The following is a 21,126-nucleotide window of genomic DNA, read 5'->3' as shown; positions in this document are numbered from 1 at the left end:
ACTTGGGGAGGCTGAGGCAGGAGGATTGCTGGAGGCCAGGAGTTTGAAACTCACCTGGAAAAGGGTAAGATCTTTTTTTTTTTTTTTGAGACAGAGTCTCACTCTGTCACCCAGGCTGGAGTACAGTGGCACAACCTCGGTGCAGGGCTTGGTGCAGCGTCGACCTCCCAGGTTCAACCGATTCTCCTGTCTCAGCCTCCCAAGTAGCTGAGATTACAGGCACGTGCCACCAAGCCTGGCTAATTTTTTTAATTTTTTAAATTTTTAGTAGAGACCAGGTTTTGCCATGTTGGCCAGGTTGGTCTCAAACTCCTGACCTCAAGTGATCTGCCTACCTCGGCTTTCCCAAGTGCTGGAATTACAGGTGTGAGCTACTGTACTCGGCAAGATCTTGTTTTTTAAAAAATTTAAACACAATTAGCTGGACATGGTGACATGCACCCGTAATCCAGTGACTCAGAAGGCTGAGATGGGAGGACTGCTTGAGGCTGGAAACCAGGAGCTTGAGGCCGTGAGCCATGAGCGAGCCGTGTTCACACAACTGCGCTCCAGCCTGGGTGACAGAGCGAGACCTTGACTCTTTAAAAAGAAACACAAAAAACCCCACAGGGCTTCTGCTCAGCGTCTCCTGGGACCTGGCGGTCTGTGCACGGGAGGGGGTGAGGAGAGATCAGAGAAGAGCCTCCAGTGCTGGATGGAGGTGCTGACGCCTTGAGAACATCAAAGACACGGGAGACCCCTCCCTGTGGCATGGGAGGGTTGTGTCTTTTGACACCACTTGGCAATGAATGAGGAAGCTGTGGATCAGGGAGGGGATATGACTTTTCCAAGGACACAGCTGATGGCTGCGACAGGATTCAAGTTTGGGGGTGGTGGAGGGGAGCAGCTTGGACGCACTTGAGTGGCTGGATGGGGTCTGGGGTCCCCTGAGCAGTCGGGAGCTCAGGATTTGAATCTCTCTCCTGTAGGACCTTGGGCACTGCCTCAACTGCTCCGGGCTTGAGCAGCTAAACTGGGGGAGGGAGGGGTTGTCGGGTCTCAGAGGTGGCTTGGAGTTAAACCCATGGGCCCGACCTGCTGTGACCCCGTAAACACCACGGTCCCCGACACGCAGAGATGGTACTGAAGCCCAGTCACTGACAACAGAATCACCCACGACGTTTGATGTTTTATATCATATCAATAACAACGTACCGTACAAAACCTGCCTCCCAGCTCGCCGGGCAGGCAGTGTGGTGGCCAAGGGCAGCGTAGAAAACCAGGGCTCTTGTCCCAAAAGAGGAGAGGAAAGAGGGTTTTGCAGTCAAGGAAAAACAGAGTCAAAACCCAACATGATCGAAGAGAAGCCCTGAATCTGCATCAGGCGGAAGGGCCGTGGGCAGTGTCGCAACTTGGCCACTGCGGCGGCACCAGTACGGGGAGCTGTGATTCCTAGCGGGGGGGTTGGGACCAGCTCACGAGTTTGTTTATTTATTTTTTTGAGACGGAGGAGTCTCCCTCTGTTGCCCAGGCTGGAGTGCAGTGGCACGATCTCTGCTCACTGCAACCTCCATCTCCCGGGTTCAAGAGATTCTCGCGCCTCAGCCTTCCAAGTAGCTGGGATTACAGGCGCCCGCCACCAAACCCAGCTAATTTTCGTTATTTTAGTAGAGACGGGGTTTCGCCATTTTGGCCAGGCTGGTCTCCAACTCCTGACTTCAAAAGATCCGCCCGCCTTGGCCTCCCAAAGTGCTGGGATTACAGGCGTGAGCCAAAGCGCCCGGCCTGCGAGTTTAATTATTTTTTTAGGGGTGGGGGAACTTCTCGCAGTGGCCCCATTTGTGGGGATAACTCGGTGGCGGGTTTCACTTCGGGGTTTGGAGGGGAAGTTGGAGTCTGTGGGGCGGGTCCCGCCCGGCCCCGAACGTCACGGCCGAGGTTCTCGGAAGCAGCGGAGTGAAGTTCCTTCCTGCCCTGACCCCAGGTCTATGGCTTAAAAATCAGGGTGCCCAGGCTGGGGCCGCGCAGCCCAGGGGCCCTCTGTAAACATGGCAGGTGCAGCCAGAAGGGGCTTCCGGGGCCCCAGGGGACCTGCGGTGGGCAGGGCAGAGGGTCAGGGTGACCAGAGCCATGGAGAGGGCAATGCCCGGGGAACAGGGAGATATGGGGTCGGGGAGGCAGGACCCCCAACATGGAGAAAGACAAGGGCCGAGAGAGAGAGAGAGAGAGAGAGAGAGAGAGAGAGAGAGAGAGAGAGAGAGTAAAGGAGACAGGAGATCTGGAGAATGGGGGAGGGAAGGAGAGAGGGAGGGAAGGAGAGAAGGAAAGAGGGTGAGAGAACCCCAAACAAAAGCCAGAGCCATAGAAATGAAGACCCCTGGATGTGGCTGGTCTGGTCCGTGGCTCCTGCTGCCGCAGCGTCCGGTGCAGACGGGCCCAGGGGCGGCTCCGCTTGGGGGGGGTCCTCGGCGCTCAGCGGGCGGCAGGCGGCGGGCCGGGGCCCGGGGCGCGTACTGGGTGCGCCAGGGTGACGGTGAGCGCGTCGTTGTGCTGCACGAGCGAGGCGTGCTGGTAGTGCAGCACCAGCTCCTTCAGCGACCCGTACAGGTTGTAGGGCTCCGCGAAGCCGAAGCCGGTGGCCGTGCGGTAGATGACGCAGTGCTTGGTGTCTCCGTCCACCCTGTGGGGGCAAAGGAGAGGGCGGGTCGGGAGGCTGGCCTCCCCGCCAAGCTTTCCCCGCCCCAGGGCCGCGTGCTCCCCTGTGCCCGATGACCCCACCAGGGACTCCTCAAGGCCTGGCACGCGTCAGGCATTAAATGAGAGCTCTGGGAGGGACGCGGGGATCCCCAGCGCTACGGTCCACTCACACCACGGAGCAGGCGTAGCAGCCCCGCTGGCTGCTCTCGCGGATGAGGAAGGTGCCATCCCGCTTGCCACTCAGCATCTCCTCTGCCTGCGTGCGGTTGATCTTGCCCACGTACCAAGTGCGTTCCTCGTGGTGCGGAAGATCGTCCTCGTCCTCCATCAGCGCGTACTGGCTGGGGTCGGGGCGTGGCGGGGGATGGTGGGGAGGGCCCTGGTCACTCATCTGCCAACTTCCGAGGCTCCCCAGCTGCCTGGACAACTCTTCCTCCCTGGTGAACTCCTACTCATTCTTCAAAACCCACCCCAATGGCCCCCTCCTCTGGGAAACCCTCCCTGCCTCCTTCCAGGTGGTCACTCACTCCTCAGTCTCATTTTTGATCCCCAGCCACTCGTTGATTTTCTTCTGCCGGGCGCCTTTCTGGGTGAGCCACCTGAGAAGCAACAGGAGAAAGGTGGGCTTGTGCAGCTGTGTGGGTGCTGAGCCCACAGTGGGCCTGTCCTGTGGGAGGCAGGGTCTGGCTGAGAAGAGAGGGTTCTGGGTACAATATCTCCGGTTGCCACAAGAGGGCAGCGCTGACCTGGCTCAGGGCAGCCTGAACCCAGGGTGGCTCCCCCAGCTCTGCTGGGGAACCCTGACCCACACCCCTCATTTTTCTGTTTCTGTTAATGCTTGTGGAGCCCCCCAAGAAGATGCCAGCCCAGGCACCTCATCGTCACCAGAGGCTCACTCCAGCACTGCTGGCCTTTGCACAGGGCAGCTGTAGGTTCTGCAGCTCAGTCTCCCCAGCTGTAAAAGGCAAACTTTACAAAGGGCTTGGAAAGGACCAAATGAACTCATAACAAGCACGGTGCTTAGCATGGCACCTGGCATGCGACAGTGCCTCCCCTGAGGCTCAGGAGGGAGGTGGACACTCTGGCTGAGGTCTTCAGGAGGTTGGTGGGTGGAGGCAGGATTTGAACTGATTTGAACCCAGGACAGGGCTGCCGCAGCCACCCAGCGTGGTAGGATACACAGCAGGCGATTTTTTTTTTTTTTTTTTGAGGCAGAGTGTTGCTTTGTTGCCCAGGCTGAACTGCATTGGCGTAATCTCCGCTCACTGCAAACTCTGCCTCCCAGTTCAAGCGATTCTCCTGCCTCAGCCTCTTGAGTAACTGGGATTACAGGCGCACCCTGCCATGCCTGGCTGGTTTTTGTATTTTTTATTTTAGTAGAGATGGGGTTCCACCATGTTAGCCAGGCTGGCCTCAAACTCCTGGCCTCAAGTGATCCATCCGCCCGCCTTGGCCACCCAAAGTGCTGGGATTATAGGTGTGAGCCATCGCGCCCAGCCCAGCAGGAATTTTTGTAGAAAGCTCCCAGCTTTCCACGAAATGGAATGGGATAGGAGTGACGCTCCCATTGCACACACGTCTAAGCTGAGGCTGACCTATGGGAAAACTTTCAAGAGGCCCAGGAGGAACCGAGTTTTGGACCTGGTGGAGAGGAAGAGGGCTTGTGGAGAGATAAGGTGTCTTGGGGCCCAGGAAGGGCCACTTGGTGGAGAGGGAGAGACTGACACGCCTGGAGAGATCTCCAGGTGCCGCAGCAGTCATGGGGGAGCCGCCACTTACACGAGGTACTGGTCTCGGATCTTACGCAGCTGCATGAGGTCTGGCTTGAGGCTGTTCATGCGCTTGTCGATCTCCCGGTTGTCCGAGGCCTGGGCCCGCAGCTGCTGCTCCAGCTTCGTGCGGCTCTCGTGGATCTCGGCAATGCGGGACTTGAGCCGCTCAGAGTTAAGCAGGATCCTGTGGGAGGGGTGGGGTGGCGCAGAGGCCTCAGGGTTTTATCTCAGCCTCACTGCACCCTCAAACTCCTGGGCTCAGGTGACCCTCCCACCTCAGCCTCCCGAGTAGCTGGGACCACAGGTGTGCACCACCATGTTCAGCTAATAGTTTAATATTTTTTGTAGAGATAGGTTTTGCCGTGTTGCCCAGGCTGGTCTCAAACTCCTGGGCTCAGGCAATCCTCCCACCTTGGCCTCCCAAAGTGCCTGGAGTTGCAGGAATGAGCCACTGCACCTGCTCCAGGATTTTCTCAAGGACCTACTTTGCACCAGACTATGTGCTTCCAGTCTCTGAGCCTAAGCATATGCTCTTTCCTCTGATTCTCTTTCTTACAAAGTCCTATTCATCCTTCAAAACCCATTTCCTTTTTTTTTTTTTTAGAGACAGAGTCTCGCTCTGTCGCCCAGGCTGCAGTGCAGTGGCATGATCTCGCTCACTGCAAGCTCCGCCTCCCGGGTTCACGCCATTCTTCTGCCTCAGCCTCCTGAGTAGCTGGGACTACAGGCGCCCACCACCACGCCCAGCTAATTTTTTTTTTTTTGTATTTTAGTAGAGACGGGGTTTTACCGTGTTAGCCAGAATGGTCTCGATCTCCTGACCTCATGATCCGCCTGCCTCGGCCTCCCAAAGTGCTGGGATTACAGGCGTGAGCCGCCGCGCCCAGCCTAATTTTTGTATTTTTTTTTTTTTTTTTTTTTTGAGACGGAGTCTCGCTCTGTCGCCCAGGCTGGAGTGCAGTGGCCGGATCTCAGCTCACTGCAAGCTCCGCCTCCCGGGTTCGGGCCATTCTCCTGTCTCAGCCTCCTGAGTAGCTGGGACTACAGGCGCCCGCCACCTCGCCCGGCTAGTTTTTTGTATTTTTTAGTAGAGACGGGGTTTCACCGTGTTAGTCAGGATGGTCTCGATCTCCTGACCTAGTGATCCGCCCGTCTCGGCCTCCCAAAGTGCTGGGATTACAGGCTTGAGCCACCGCGCCCGGCCAATTTTTGTATTTTTAATAGAGATAGGATTTCACCATGTTGGCCAGGCAGGTCTCAAACTCCTGACTTCAGGAGATCCACCCACCTCAGCCTCCTAAAGTGCTGGGATTACAGGCCTGAGCCATCGCACCAGGCCCAAAGCCCATTTCAACAGACTACTCTTCACCTCCAGGTGGCTGGTCTCCTTCTACTTCCTTCCCTTCCCCGCTTGTACCACACCAGATCCAGGGTGGGGTGGGGCAGGGCAGAGGCGCCAGACTTACCTCTGCATCTCTTTCTCGTTGCCCTCACGCCGGAAGCGCTCCAGGTATTCCTTGCTGCACTTCTCTTGAGTCTGGCCCTGCTCTTCAAAGATCTTGATAGTCTCATTGAAGGCCTCAATCGCGGTACGCTTCATCTGCAGCTCCTGGAGGAGGGGGCGCAGCTCAGCACCTCCTGGGACTCCCCAAAAGGCCCTCGTGAGGGGTAAAGGCACATCTCAACTCTGATATGGAGACTGCTCAAGTTGGTCCCTCTATTGTAGTGTCATTCTTCTAACTCCTGCTGTACCAAATGAACTCCTATTCAGCCTTCAAAACCCCACCCCCCAAACCCTCTTCTTCTTTACATCCTCCTATAGGTATCCACAAACACCTGGACCTGTTAACACTGCTGGGAATGAATGAGAGATCTAGTTGCTACAGCTCACAGTGCTTCTTGGGGGAGACGCTGCACTAGGACTTTCCTTACATTGTCACATGGACCCTTCCAACAACTCCCAACAAAGTAACAACTATTAACAGGGAAACTGAGGCTCAGGGCCAAAGCCAATTCTGAAGTTACAGTGCTCCTAACTGATCCTGGACAGCTGTCTTGTCCATTTAGAGCCTCAGCTAACACATCAGTAAAAAGGGGACAGAGGCCAGGGCTGGTGGCGATTGCCTGTAATCCTAGCTACTTGGGAAGCTAAAGTGGGAGGATCTCTTGAACCCCGAGGAGTCTGAGGCCAGCCTGGGCAACATGGTGAGACCGCACCTCAAAATTCTTTTTTGTTTGAGATGGAGTCTCGTTCTTGTCACCCAGGCTGGAGCAGTGGTGTGATCTTGGCTTACTGCAACCTCTGCCTCTTGGGTTCAAGTGATTCTCCTGCCTCAGCCTTCCAAGTAGCTGGTATTACAGGTGTGCGCCACCATGCCTGGCTAATTTTTTTTTTTTTTTTTTGAGATGGAGTCTCGCTCTGTCCCAGGTTGGAGTGCAATGGTGTGATCTCGGCTCACTGCAACCTTCACCTCCTGGGTTCAAGCTATTCTCCTGCCTCAGCCTCTCAAGTAGCTGGGATTACAGGTGCATGCCACGATGCCTAATTTTTTGTATTTTTAGTAGAGATGGGGATTCACCATGTTGGCCAGACTGGTCTTGAACTCCTTACCTCATGATCCACCTGCCTCAGCCTCCCAAAGTGCTGGGATTACAGGTGTGAGCCACTGTACCTGGCCCAGCTAATTTTTTTTGTATTTTTGGCAGAGATGGGGTTTCACCATGTTGCCCAGGCTGGTCTCAAACGCCTGACCTCAGATGATCTCCCTGCCTCAGCCTCCCAAAGTGCTGGGATTACAGGCATGAGCCACTGTGCCCGGCCCATCTTTTAATTTTATTAATTTTTTTTTTTTTTTAAACTTTAGGAGGCGGAGGCAGCCAGATCACTTGAGGCCACCAGTTCAAGACCAGCCTGGCCAACACGGTGAAACCCCGTCTCTACTAAAAATACAAAAATTAGCCAGGCATGGTGGCATGTGCCTGTAGTCCCAGATACTCGGGAGGCTGAGGCAGGAGAATCGCTTGAACCAGGGAGGCTGAGGTTGCAGTGAGCCAAGATCATGCCACGGCACTCTAGCCTGGATGATAGAGCAAGACCCTGTTTCAAAAAAATAAATAAAAAAGAGGACAGAAAGAAAACCCTTAGGGTGCTAGGGAGGACTGAGGAATTCCCAGCTGTTCCATCTGAATCTATTCCCTCTTAACTTGCAAAAGAAGCTTATTAGCACAGTCCTGGAGTGACAAAACCTCTCGCTTAATTTTTATTTTATTTTAATTTTTTTAAGAGACAAAGTCTTGCTATGTTACCCAGGCTGGTCTTGAACTCCTAGGCTCAAGCTCAAGCGATCCTCCTGCCTCAGCCTCCTGAGTAGCTGGGATTAGAGGTGCACGCCCTGCACCTGGCATGATTTCATCTTGAATAACATCTTGGTTGAAGGGGACGGAAGTAATCAAGATCCATGGTTCCATTCTGCAGATGGGAAAACTGAGGCCCAGCCAGAGAGAGGCTCATCCTGGACACTCCCCAGGTCCTGGCTCAGCAACTCTTGTGAGGCTGGTTGGGCCCTTCTCATCTGTCCTTTTTTGGTTTTGTAAAAGCTCGTACACTTATTTATTTTTTATTTTAATTATTATTATTATTATTTTTTTTTTTTTGAGATGGAGTCCGGCTCTGTGGCCCAGGCTGGAGTGCAGTGGCACGATCTCGGCTCACTGCAAACTCCACCTCCCGGGTTCACGGCCTTCTCCTGTCTTAGCCTCCTGAGTAGCCGGGACTACAGGCGCCCGCCACCGCACCCGGCTAATTTTTTGTATTTTTTAGTAGAGAGGGGGTTTCACCGTGTTAGCCAGGATGGTCTTGATCTCCTGACCTTGTGATCCGCCTGTCTCGGCCTCCCAAAGTGCTGGGATTACAGGCGTAAGCCACCGCGCCCGGTCTATTATTTTATTTTTATTTATTTATTTTTTTTGAGACAGAGTCTCACTTAGTCGCCCAGGCTGGAGTGCAATGGCGCGATCTCGGCTCACTGCAAGCTCCGCCTCCCGGGTTCACGCCATTCTCCTGCCTCAGCCTCCCGAGTAGCTGGGACTACAGGCGCCCGCCGCCTCGCCCGGCTAATTTTTTGCATTTTTAGTAGAGACGGGGTTTCACCGTGTTAGCCAGGATGGTCTCGATCTCCTGACCTCGTGATCCGCCCGCCTTGGCCTCCCAAAGTGCTGGGATTACAGGCGTGAGCCACCGCGCCCGGCCTATTATTTTTTTTTAGACGGAGTTTTGCTCTTGTCACCCAGGCTGGAGTATAGTGGCATGATCTTGGCTCACTGCAATCTCTGCCTCCCAGGCTCAAGCAATTTTTCCTGCCTCAGCCTCCTGAGTAGCTGGGATTACAGGTGTTCGCCACTACGCCCAGCTAATTTTTGTATTTTTAGTAGAAACAGAGTTTCAACATGTTGGCCAAGTTGGTCTTGAACTCCTGACCTCAGGTATCCATCTCGGCCTCCCAGAGTGCTGGGATTACAGGTGTGAGCCACCTTGCCCAGCCTTGTACACTTAATTCTGTTTTTATTTGTTTTTAGAGACAAGGTCTTCCCCTGTCACCCAGGGTGGACTGCAGTTGTGTGATCACAGCTCACTGCAGCCTCAAACTCCCAGGCTCAAGGGATCCTACCACCTCAGCCTCCTGAGTAGCTGGGAGTAGAAGCGTGCATCACCACACCCAGTTAATTTTTAAATTTTTTTGTAGAGGGGTCTCCCTATGTTGCCTAGAATGATCTTGAACTCCTGGGCTCAAGTGATCCTCCTGTCTCAGCCTCCCAAGTGCACAGATGTGAGCCACTGTGCCTGGCCTTATTTCTATGTTTTTAGAACAGCCCTTGGTGCTAAGTGCCTGCTCTGTGACCTGCAACCGGATGTTCATCCTCAAGGCCTCTGGGGTTGGTCGTCCTGCTCTCGGCCTTGCCACTGCCCCTCTATGCCTTGGTTTCCCTCATGTGCGGGGCCTGGAGTACCTGGGAGGTCCGTGTGTACTCTTCATAGAGCTGGTCATACTCGCGGCTCTTGTCCTGGTACTGCTGGTGATAGACCTTGAGCTGGGCGCCCACCGCCTCCACGCTGTCCTCCTTGACGATCTGGTCCTGGAGATACATGGGGGAATCAGGGGAGATGCATGGCCTGGTTGGGTCTTTCTAGGAAACTGAGGCCTGGGGCCGGCCAAGTGCTACCCTCCCTGGCTCCCAGGTCAGCACGGACCTGCTGGTATTTGGACACAGGGTAGAGGAGCCGTGTGTCCAGCTTGGCGTTGTACTGGGCCAGCGACTCGTGGCGGTAGTGATTGATGAGGTCCACGACGGAGCAGAAGGTGAGTGGCTCTGAGAAGCCGTAGTGCCCATCTCGGTGGAAGACCTTGATCAGTTTATTGTTCCCGCCTTTCCTGGTGTAGGAGAGGGGGTGTTGGCACCCAGTGGGACCCAGCACCTGACCCTCAATCCCCATCCCCCCTTTTTTTTTTGAGACGGAGTCTTGCTCTGTTGTCCAAGCCACAGTGCAGTGGTGCAATCTCGGCTCACTGCAACCTCCGCTCCCGGGTTCAAGCGATTCTCCTGCCTCAGCCTCCCAAGTAGCTGGGATTACAAGCGTCCACCACCATGCCCGGCTAATTTTTTTATTTTTTAGTAGAGACAGGGTTTCACCATGTTGGCCAGGCTGGTCTTAAACTCCTGACCTCAGGTGATCTGCCAGCCTCAGCCTCCCAAAGTGCTGGGATTACAGGTGTGAGCCACCGCATCCAGCTCCCCATCCTTGAAACCGCACATGTCCCATCATCCCTCTGAACTCCCAGTCTCCATGACCTGTGACCCCCGGCTATCCTTGCAGGGACAGGCCCCCACCTGAGGGTCAGCGTGTACTCGCCCTGGATCTTGCTGGAAGCATCTCGGACTAGGAAGGTGCCATCGGGAGTGTCCCGGAGTTTCTCGTTCACCTCCTCCCTGTGGGGACATCCAACATTGGGATTGCTGAGCTACCTGGAGACCCTGATTGACCTGTGACACTTCCTTGGTCCCTGACCCCCTGCCAGCAACCTACCTTGAAATGTCCCCCCAGTACCACTCGGCATCCTGCAGGGAGGGTGGACTCCCTCCATTCGCCAGGCCTGCAGGGGCCAGCTTTGCCTTGGGGGGTTTAGGCGGCAGCGCTGAGGGACAGGAAAACAAATGCATCCTGAGCACTGACTGGATACTGTGGCTGCCTCCCACTGCGACCGGCCTGCTGACACCGGCGGCATCCAGGAATCAGCAATCACGGCCCTCAACGGGAAGAAATGACAGCAATATAGGGGACTCACCTGGAGGCGCAACCTCCTGCTCTTCCAAGTGTTCCTGAAGCAGCTTCTCCACCAGCAGTGCCGGGAAGTCAGGACTGGGCTCACTCCTTAGGGGGAAGGGGAGTGCGGTGAGGGCTGGGTGGGGCCTGTCTGCCCACACATGTGCACAGGCGTTTGCACGCCTGGGGATATATACGAGACGGTATGTGCAGGGGGGAGGAGGAGATGATACAGGCACAAGTGCGAGGCCAGCTCCCTCATAGCTGTATGCAGTAAGTGCTCCATAAATCCTCACACAAAGGCGAGCAAGAGAGTAGTACTGGAGCTACAATGAGCAGAAGGGAAGGTGCAGGCTCCACCCACATGCTTCGGGACTAGGCCCCTTCACCTTCTGTCTCATGACTCAGGAGCCCAGGTGCCCTCTCCGTCATCACAAGAACGCAGCTTCTCACTCACTCTGGACCCCCTCCCCTCCCTTCTTAGGGTCCAGACGCTGCTCACTCTGGCCATGCCCCGCCCACCCCATCCCAAACTCCACCCCTGCTCGCTCCGGCTGCGCCCCGCCCCTCACCCGTCGGGAGCGCCCCCTGGCGGCGGCGAGGACGGCGGCGGCGCGCGCAGCAGCAGCGGCCCAAAGGTGGCGCCCAGGGCCCGGACCGCGGGACCCAGGGCCGGGGCGCGGCGGGCCACGCGGCCCAGGTGCTGGAGCAGGAAGCGCAGCGTGAGCGCGCGGTGCAGCGGCAGCGTCGGTGGCTCCAGCGCCGGCCCCACAGGCCCCGCGGCCTCTGCGGACAGATGGCCAGGGCAGGGTGAGCCGGGCCTGGGCCCTCCCGCCCGCTACAGGTCCCTCCTTCCCCTGGGCTCATCGCCAGGCTCACCCCGCAGGGCTCTGCGCGCCTCAGCCGAGGCCTCGGGGGTCACGAGCGGTGCGGGCAGTGCCAGAAGGAAGCTCTTAATGCCGTCAGCCAAGGCGGTCACGTCCCACTGGTCCACGTCGCTCAGGGTCCAGTCTGCGGGTGCAGTGGGGGGGGGACATGTCCAACTCACGTATACTGCGGCCCCCAGGCTCCCCCCCACCCCGTTGAGGCTCCCCTTCACCTGTACGCGGTGTGGGCAGCTCCGGCCGGTAGTGAGATTCGCTGTCCAGCCCTGGGGGTGAGGGGAACAGGCGAGTCAGCTCTCAAATGCTGCCCCAACCCCCTTGAAGCCTGGGCTGGCCGCTCAAATCCCCTGCAGTCTCGCTTTGCCGCCCAGAGATAAGGGCATGGGAGGGGTGCGGAGGGAGAGCTGTGAGAGGGCACAGCACATGCAGTGGCCTGGTCGTGTTCACCTTCCCATCTTCCCTTAGGAGTCACTCTGTGCCCTAGTCAACACAGAGGCCCAGGGCATCCATGCTCAGCCTGTTTCCATGCAGCATGAGCTTGGAGGCCCTGTGAGGGCATGAGTCGCCTGTCACTAGAGGTAAGCAAGCAGAATCCAGGGGCTGCAGCCAGACTGGAACTCACCTGTCCTTTCAATGGCCTCCACAAGCTTCACCAGAAGAGGGGGCGCCACATCGGGTGGGGAGAACTGTTCAGGCAAGTCGGGGAGTGTGAGGCCTGGTGGGGGAAGAAGGGAGGGTGGCCTGTTGGTGGGGTTCCTGGAAGGAGCCCAGCCCCTCTCTTGGCCGGCTGGACCTCAGCTAGGGCAGTTTGAGGCAGGGCCCAGCTCAGGCAAGTGCCTGGCACCTTGACTGCCATCTGCAGGAGGCTGTAAGACCTTGGGTAGAGGGGCTAGGAGAGGGCAGAGTTGATGGGACACAATTTTCTGGGTTAAAATACCAGGAGTTCACACAACTTCACAGAACAGGTGGACTGCGCTGAATAATGTCCCCAAAAAGGTATGTCCAAGTCCTCATCCCTGGTACCTGTGACCTTATTTGGAAATAGGTCTTTGCAGGTGTAAGGAAAGCAAGGATCTGTACATGAGACCAGCCTGGCATTAGGGTGGGCACTAAACCCACTGGCTGATGTCCTTGTAATAACAGAAAGCCGGCCAGGATGGGGCTCATGCCTGCAATCCCAGCACTTTGGGAGGCCGAGGTGGGTGGATCACCTGAGGCCAGGAGTTCGAACCAGCCTGACCAACATGGCGAACCCCTGTCTCTACTAAAATCAGAAAAATTAGCCGGGCGTGGTGGTGGGTGCCTGTAATCCCAGCTACTCAGGAGGTTGAGGCAGGAGAATCGCTTGAACCCGGGAGGTGGAGGTTACAGTGAGCCAAGACTGCACCACTGCACTCCAGCCTGGGCGACAGAGCAAAACTCTGTTTCAAAAATAAATCAAGGCCGGGCGTGGTGGCTCAAGCCTGTAATCCCAGCACTTTGGGAGGCCGAGATGGGTGGATCACGAGGTCAGGATATCGAGACCAGCCTGGTTAACATGGTGAAACCCCGTCTCTACTAAAAAAAATACAAAAAACTAGCCGGGCGTGGTGGCGGGCGCCTGTAGTCCCAGCTACTCGGGAGGCTGAGGCAGGAGAATGGTGTGAACCCGGCAGGCGGAGCTTGCAGTGAGCTGAGATCCGGCCACTGCACTCCAGCCTGGGCTACAGAGCGAGACTCCGTCTCAAAAATCAATCAATCAATCAATCAATAGGCCGGGCGCGGTGGCTCACGCCTGTAATCCTGGTACTTTGGGAGGCTGAGACCAGCAGGTCACTCGCTTGAGGTTAAGAGTTCAAGACCAGCCGGGCGCGGTGGCTCACGCCTGTAATCCCAGCACTTTGGGAGGCCGAGGCGGGCGGATCACAAGGTCAGGAGATCGAGACCACGGTGAAACCCCGTCTCTACTAAAAATACAAAAAATTAGCCGGGCGCGGTGGCAGGCGCCTGTAGTCCCAGCTACTCAGGAGGCTGAGGCAGGAGAATGGCGTAAACCCAGGAGGCGGAGCTTGCAGTGAGCCGAGATCGCACCACTGCACTCCAGCCTGGGCGACAGAGCGAGACTCCGTCTCAAAAAAAAAAAAAAAAAAAAAGAGTTCAAGACCAGTCTGGCCAACATGGTGAAACCCCATCTCTACTAAAAATACAAAAAAAAAAAAAAAAGCCAGGTGTGGTGGTGCACGCCTGTAATCCCAGCCACTCAGGAGGCTGAAGCAGGTGAATTGCTTGAACCCAGGAGGCGGAGGTTGCAGTGAGCCAAGATCACATCACAGCACTCCAGTCTGGGTGACAGAGTGAGATTCTGTCTCAAAAAAAAAAAAAAAAAGAAAAAGAAAAAGAGAAAGCCAAGGCAGAGATTGGAATAATCAACCCATGCATGAGACGAATGAATGCCTGGAGGCACCAGTAGCTGGAAGGAAGGAAACTTCAGAGGGGGCACGACCCTGATTTTGGACTTCCAGCCTCCAGAAACCTGACAGAATAAGTTTCTGTTGTGGCGGGGTGCAGTGGCTCATGTCTGTAATCTCAACACTTTGGGAGGCCAAGGTGGGAGGATCGTTTGAGTCCAGGAGTTCAAGACCAGCCTGGGCAACAGAGTGAGACCCTATCTCTTAAATAAAAAAAAAGAGGCCAGGAGCGGTGGCTCACTCCTGTAATCCCAGCGCTCTGGGAGGCCGAGGTGAGCATATCACTTGTGGTCAGGAGTTTGAGACCAGTCTGACCAACATGGTGAAACCCTGTCTCTACTAGAAATACAAAAATTAGCCAGGCGTGGTGGCGCGTGCCTGTAATCCCAGCTACTTGGGAGATTGAGGCAGGATAATCAGCATCCGGGAGGTGGAGGTTGCAGTGAGCGGAGATTGTGCCATTGCACTCCAGCCTGGGCGACGAGCGAAACTCCATCTTAAAAACAACAACAACCAAAAAAACGAGGAGGTTGAGGCAAGAGGATAGCTTGGGGCCAGGAGTTCAAGGCTGCAGTGAGCTAGGATTGCGCCACTGCACTCCAACCTGGGTGGCAGAGCAAGAACCAGTCTCAAAAAAAATGAGAGGCAATGTCATTGGCCCACTTTTCTTTTTTTTTTTTTTGAGATGGAGTCTCGCTCTGTCACCCAGGCTGGAGTGCAGTGGCCAGATGTCAGCTCTCTGCAAGCTCCGCCTCCCGGGTTTACGCCATTCTCCTGCCTCAGCCTCCCTAGTAGCTGGGACTACAGGCGCCCGCCACCTCGCCCGGCTAGTTTTTTGTGTTTTTTAGTAGAGACGGGGTTTCACTGTGTTAGCCAGGATGGTCTCGATCTCCTGACCTCATGATCCGCCCGTCTCGGCCTCCCAAAGTGCTGGGATTACAGGCTTGAGCCACCGCGCCCGGCCCCACGTTTCATTTGAAGGAACTGAGGCCCAGAGAGGGCAGGTCCTGTGGCCAAGATTGCACAGCAGGTTGTGGCAGAGCCCAAACCTGCTATATGACTTTCAGTGGCTGCCGCAAAAAAATTACCAAGTAGGTGGCTTCAAACAAGGGAAATGTATTTATTAATTAATTTTGTTTTGTTTTGTTTTGAGATGGAGTCTTGCTCTGTCGCCCAGGCTGGTGTGCAGTGGCATGATCTTGGATCACTGCAAGCTCCATCTCCCGGGTTCAAGCGATTCTTGTGCCTTACCCTCCCAAGTAGCTGGAATTATAGGTGGGTGCCACCATGCCTGGCTAATTTTCGTGTTATTTTAGTAGAGATGGGGTTTCACCATGACCAGGCTGGTCTGGAACTCCTGACCTCAAGTGATCCTCTCACCTTGGCCTCCCAAAGTGTTGGGATTATGGGCGTGAGCCGCTGTGCCCAGCCCGCTTCTCCCTTCTTGATGCAAACAAAAAAGTGGATGAAAGGAAAGAAAAGGAAAATATACCAGCCTGGGTCAGAACAGCTTCCTTCCAAGGACCATGACCCGTTTTCTTAATCATTTTGCTTCTAAAAAATTATTTTCTCCAGAAGTTAAAATTTAGAAAAGAAAGAAAATTACTGCTCCCCTTTTGGAAAACCGAAACCCCTCCCAGCGGGTGCCGGCGGCATCCTGGGCCCAGCCCCCTCCCAGCCCTGGCTTCCCAGCTCTACAGGGCCTTTTGTGTGCAGCATCCCCGCCTCAGCAGCACGCTGTCTGCCACCATTGGACGCTGCTCTGGCCCTCGGCGGGGACGCCCTGGCACACAGCAGGGGCAAGCTGGGGCCTGTGAGGCCTCCCTGAGTGATGGGCCAGGTGGCGCCTCAAGCTGGAGAAAGGCCCAGCTGCAGTGAAAACGCCAAAAAAAAAAAAAGGGACAAGGGGAGAGGAGGTGGGTGACATTCTGGCCGGTGGGTTGGGAAACTCAACCCTGAGAGTGGCCTGGGATCAGTTTGCAGAATGGGGAGGGGGTTCCCATCAGAACTGCATCAGCCCGACTTCATAGGTGAGGAATTGTGGCTCAGAGGGGCTGCAACCTCCCCCGTGGGTGCACAGCCAGGTGGGGCTCAGGTGACTTCACATTTCCGAGGGGTTGGGTCCCAGCATCCCCAGGGACCAGCCCTCCTGTTTCCAGCTGAGGAAACTGAGGCCTCGAGGGGGCGGGTTCTGGCCGAGGTCACATAACCCTGGAAGATTCAGAGGGTGGGGCTGGGCAGCCGCCCCACGTGGGGCCGTGTATGGTGGCTGGACAGAGGCCAGGCAGAGGAGGGAGGTGGCTGTTACCAGGGGGAGAGGCAGATTCTGGCTGGGAGCCCGGACGGGGCCACCTCCTGCTCCTTCAGGCCGAGGCAGGACGCAGATCTGGACCCTAGAGATACCAGATGCCGGAGGCCGGGGCCAGTGTCACACCACCTCGGCACCCCCTATTCCGCCCTGCGCTGAGGGACTCTGATTTGCCTTTGGGCAATGTCACCCTGGGACAAAGCAGACCTGGCACCTCCCGGGGCTTTGGCCTCCCTGGGTGACCAACTGGTTCCAAGTGCAGCATTTGATAGCCAGCCTTGCGCTCAGGCCTCCCGGTCTGCACATAGGGCCTTTTGCTGGGCTGCTGGGAGGGTCAGAGCAGACCCTGCTGGGCATGCAGTACCCCTCCGCCTCCTTCTTGCAACCGAGCCTCAGTTTCCCCGGCCAGAGCCCACACTCCCTGCCCATCAAACAGCAATCACTGAGTGGGCTTGGTGCCTCGATTCTCCACATCTGGCACATCCCTGGCAAGTGGCAATGGCCAAGGGTCTTTGGGGAGGGATGTGGGGTCCTCATACTCCACTGTGTTATGTGGCCTCAGCTGAACAGCCCACATCCCACTCTCCTTGTGGCTTCATTTTGGAAATCAGGGTCTCCAAAGGGGTTCTTCAAGGGACCCTGTCTGCAAAATGCAGGATGAAGCTAGGCTGAGCCTCTGAATCCTACTGAACACTCTCCATTGTCCTCAAAATCAATCCCACCAACTCCTTGAGGCCGGCGCACACTGCCCTCCCCTTCCTCCCTTCGGTCCTTCTGCTGGCCATTCCGGCCATTAGAGTTCTACTCTACAGGCTCTGCCCTCGCTGCCCTCACTGCCTGGAGTCTCCACTCTCGCATCTTTCCATGCAAGCCCCCTTCCTCATGGTATGTGTCACCTCCTAACACACTCTCATCCCTTCTTGAACCAGAAGCTCATGAGGGCAGGACCAGGCCTTGTGTCCACCGCTGAGCCTAGCACTTGACAGTAGCGAAGACATCTGTCAAATGACCAAATGTCCCTTTTCCTCCTTCCTTGGAGATCCCATTGCCTCACTGGACAGAAGAGGAGACCGAGGGTCCAAGGGGACCACCCCCCTTCTCCAGTGCCCCTGATTGCTGCTCACCTGGCTCAGGGGCCCCATCACGGGGCCTGGCGGGCAGTGGGCGGGGGCCCCGTGGGCGAGGGCCAGGCCGGGCCAGGGCCACGGGCCCCAGGAACTCGACGTAGGTGCCAGGGAAGTCACCTCGCTGCCGTGTGCGCTCGTTGAGGCCGGGCATCCAGCCCACGTTCTGTGGGCAGCGCTCGCCACCCTCGGCCACACCCAGTGCCTGCAAGGCCGCCCGGCTCACTACCAGCACATCGCCAGGCAGCAGCTCCAGGTCCTCTGGCCGCTCCCGGCGGAACGGGTACAGAGCGCGGTACTGGAAACCCTCAGGGCCCGCCATGGCCGCGTGGGTGGGGTGGGGTCTGGATGGTTAGGTGGCTGCTTGGAGTCCCACTGGCCCCATTGGCTGGAGCAGGGTTGGGAGGGTCCGCTGGGTTGGCTTGGGGTGCTGGGACCTCTATCTCCAGCAGTCACAGGCGACCACGGGGGCCGCTCATGCCTCGCTTCAAATTATTCCATGACCCTTACAAGGGCCACTCGTCGCTGGGTCCACCATTCGTCAACTGGTGGGAGGGGGTCGGTGGCGTGGTGTCAGGTCACTGGGCCACTGAGTCCTCCATCAGCAGGTGAGGCTGGGGCAGGCCGCTCACGCCCTCACATGGAGGGCCATGGGCGCCCAAGGGTGGCGGCTCTGCTGGCTGCACCAGACGAGGGAGCCAAGGGTGCAGGCTGCCACCATGCTCGGCCCGCCGAGGACGCCGACCTAGGGAGACAGGGATAGGGCAGCGTTAGCCAGGCCAACTCCTCTCACCCCCAACACGGAAATGGGCCCAAATCCTGATTTGGAATTCCCTGAATCACTGAGTGACCCTGAGGTCAGTCCCTCTCAGGGCCTCAGCTTCTCCATGTGTAAAATGGGTCTACTGACAGCCTTCCCTTGGAGCTGCTGGGAGTAGAACTCCCAAGAAACTGCCCCAGGTATACTACATGCTCAGTAAGTCAGTTTTTCTTTTTTTTTTCTTTTTTGAGACAAAGTCTTGCCCTGTCGCCCAGGCTGGAGTGCAGTGGCGTGATCTCAGCTCACTGCAACGTGTCTCCCAGGTTCAAGTGATTCTCTTGCCTCAGCCTCCCAAGTAGCATGCCACCACGCCCAGCTAATTTTTGTATTTTTAGTAGAGATGAGGTTTCACCATGTTGGCCAGGCTGGTCTTGAACTCCTGACCTCAAGTGATCCGCTCGCCTTGGCCTCCCAAAGTGCTGGGATTACAGGCATGAGCCACCTTGCCCAGCCTGTTTTTTTTCAACAGAGGTGGGGTCTTGCTATGTTGCCCAGGTTGGTCCCAAACTCCTGGGCTGAAGTAGTCCTCCCGCCTTTGCCTTCCAAAGTGTTGGGATTGCAGGCGTGAGCCACTGCACCCGGCCAGTAAACAAGCTTTTCATCGCCCCTGTTACAGAAGGGGAAACTGAGGCTCAGAGCAGGGAGGTGTCTAGGGCCGTGCGGTAGGACAGGAGGAAGCCAGGACTTACACCTAGATCTGCCGACTTCAAGGCCCAGTTGGACATGAGGGGGCAGCAGCCAGGTGGCCAGATACCCAGATGGCCAGATACCCAGGGTAGGGAGGACACAATGGGGCCCACTCCGGTTGCTTTGGGAGCTCCATGGAGGGGTCAGGCCAGCTGAACTAAGAGGTAGGGAAGGAAGTCCAGGAAGAGGCCCCTGCACAAGCAAAGGCCTACAGGTGAGTCCAAGCAAATGGACCTCCAGTCTCTGCAGAGGAGGAGTGAGTGGGCTGGCAGGTAGCTCCAGCCTGGGGCCCAGAGGAGGCGCAAAATGCAGATGGGGAGGTGCTTAGAGGGAACCTTAGCCCCAGGGAGGGACAGGGAGCCAGGAGAAGGTGGGGGTACTGCAGCTGAGGAGGAGGGGAGGCTGCCGGCCGCAGGGCATTGATCATTTCCCCAGGAGCCCCAGTCTGGGGAGGCAGAGATGGGCACAAATTCCCAGCCTAGCCCTGCAGGTTCAGACCTCCTGTGATGGACAGGGCTAGGGTGACGGATGGATGTGCTGTTCTGGAGAATGGATCATCACAGTGGATAGGAAGGTGCGCTGGGCATAGGGAACGGCACATGCAAAGGCTTGGCAGCGGGTAAGCTGCTTGTCAAGGATTCAAGGTGGCTATAAGGATAGGTGCTATCCACTAAGGGGCCCGAGTGTCAGGTGGAAGCTCTGAGCATCCTTCAGTCATGGGGAGCCCCAAGAGGTGTCCGCGCAGGGCGGAGGGGCGCCACATTCTCGGGTGCCCAACTTACCCACTCCCAGGTCTCTGTTACCCTCGTTCTACAGGTGGGGAAACTGAGGCCCCGAGAGGGGATGCCCAGGGAACCGCCTGGATCTGCCTGCCAGCCCGCCCCCACACCCCGGTGTGCGCGCCCCGGGAGCAGCGCTCCCCGAATCCGGGAGGCGGGAGGGGCGGGGCAGGCAGGGCTGGGGGCTCCGCGGGTGAAGGCAGGGCCTGCGCGCTCACACAGACGCGCACTTGGGTCTGCATGGACCCGACTACCCGGCTAGGGACCGGAAGTGGGATCGACCTTACCCCCGGCCCTCCTGCACCCTATCCTGCCCCGCACAATGCCTGGGCGCCCCTCGGTACTATTCGAAGCCCCATTCCAGGCAGGGCCTCCCTTCATTTGGGGCCGCAGCTCCAGTCCGGTATCTTGGACGCGGGGAATACCCCTATTCTGCCCCGACCGTCCCAGGGAGGCTGCACCGCTGCGGAACCGAGCCCGAGGCCCCCCCCTTGCCTGCGGCCCCCCCAGTTCCCGCGGGGCCCGACGCAGCCTGGCGCTTGCGTTCTGGCTTCCACCGGGGCCCCGCACTGTCCCCAGGCGCCCCGCGTTTAAGCACACTCCCAGCCGCCCCCGCCACGAGGGCCAGTCAGGACTCACCTGGTCGCGGCCGCCACCGCCGCCGCAGTCGCCGTCACACCAAACCGAGCCCGCCCCGTGGCTCCACCGCGGCCACCGTCGCCGCAGCCGCGGGATCCCCGCCTCTGCCGCCGCCACGGTTCCGAGCGGCCTGGCCCGCCCCCGGCGGAAATGCCCGAGCGTATTCGGGCCGGGCTGGTGAACGGAGGCCGAGGCGGAGTCTGAGGGGAGGGGGCACCCGAGTGTTTCCGGAAGTAACCGAACGTAATCCCGCGGGACTGGTGGACTAGAGGGAGCCCCGAGACAGCCGAGCATTTCCGGAGGTAGCCGAGTGCAATCGGGTCGGCGAAGGCTCCGAGGCTAGGCTCGGCTGAGCTCGGCAGGGCTTAGAGACGCCCGAGCACTTCCGGAAATGGCCGAACATTCTCTCCCGCTGGACTGGCACAACGGAGGCCGATCCCCGAGACCGCCGAGCGTTTCTGGAAATAACCGAATGCGCTCAATGCCCAGTGGAGGCCTTGGGAGTTTAGACTCAGAGGGACCGCCAGCTTATGGAAATTGCTGAAGCATAGATGGTTCCGAGGGCAAATGAGGCGTTCTCAAGCTCAGCAAACAGGGGGCACTGGACTGGGGAAAGGGCCTGCGGCAAAAAGCAGAGGTCCGAGACAGCCAGGGTTGAAGGAGTTTCCATG

At 57.3% G+C, this 21,126-nt stretch overlaps 1 protein-coding gene across 1 annotated transcript; it reads right to left on the bottom strand.

Annotated features, from left to right (window-relative positions):
• Positions 1-1,156: 1,156 nt before the first annotated feature.
• On the bottom strand, positions 1,157-20,561 carry PIK3R2 (phosphoinositide-3-kinase regulatory subunit 2). Its single transcript, XM_045380631.2, has 16 exons — positions 20,456-20,561; positions 17,531-18,275; positions 12,274-12,366; positions 11,867-11,917; positions 11,647-11,778; positions 11,340-11,553; positions 10,790-10,875; positions 10,531-10,639; positions 10,335-10,433; positions 9,697-9,877; positions 9,456-9,581; positions 5,915-6,057; positions 4,456-4,632; positions 3,204-3,275; positions 2,847-3,017; positions 1,157-2,659 (listed from the first exon to the last, which is right to left on the bottom strand). The coding sequence occupies exons 2-16, from the start codon at positions 17,850-17,852 to the stop codon at positions 2,452-2,454; spliced, it is 2,184 nt and encodes a 727-aa protein (XP_045236566.1). The 5' UTR covers positions 17,853-18,275; positions 20,456-20,561; the 3' UTR covers positions 1,157-2,451.
• Positions 20,562-21,126: the final 565 nt, after the last annotated feature.

The sequence above is a fragment of the Macaca fascicularis genome, chromosome 19, assembly GCF_037993035.2.
Source record: "Macaca fascicularis isolate 582-1 chromosome 19, T2T-MFA8v1.1".
Lineage (NCBI taxonomy): Eukaryota > Metazoa > Chordata > Mammalia > Primates > Cercopithecidae > Macaca > Macaca fascicularis.
This window is presented reverse-complemented; position numbering and strand designations above follow the sequence as displayed.

Coding starts and splice junctions, on each gene's coding strand:
- PIK3R2 (XM_045380631.2), bottom strand. CDS start 17,852: ATGGCGGGCCCTGAGGGTTTCCAGTACCGCGCTCTGTACCCGTTCCGC. Junction 11,779..11,866: donor GCTGCCCACACCGCGTACAG/GTGAAGGGGAGC, acceptor CTGCACCCGCAG/ACTGGACCCTGAGCGACGTG. Junction 3,276..4,455: donor ATCCGAGACCAGTACCTCGT/GTAAGTGGCGGC, acceptor GTTGCTTCTCAG/GTGGCTCACCCAGAAAGGCG.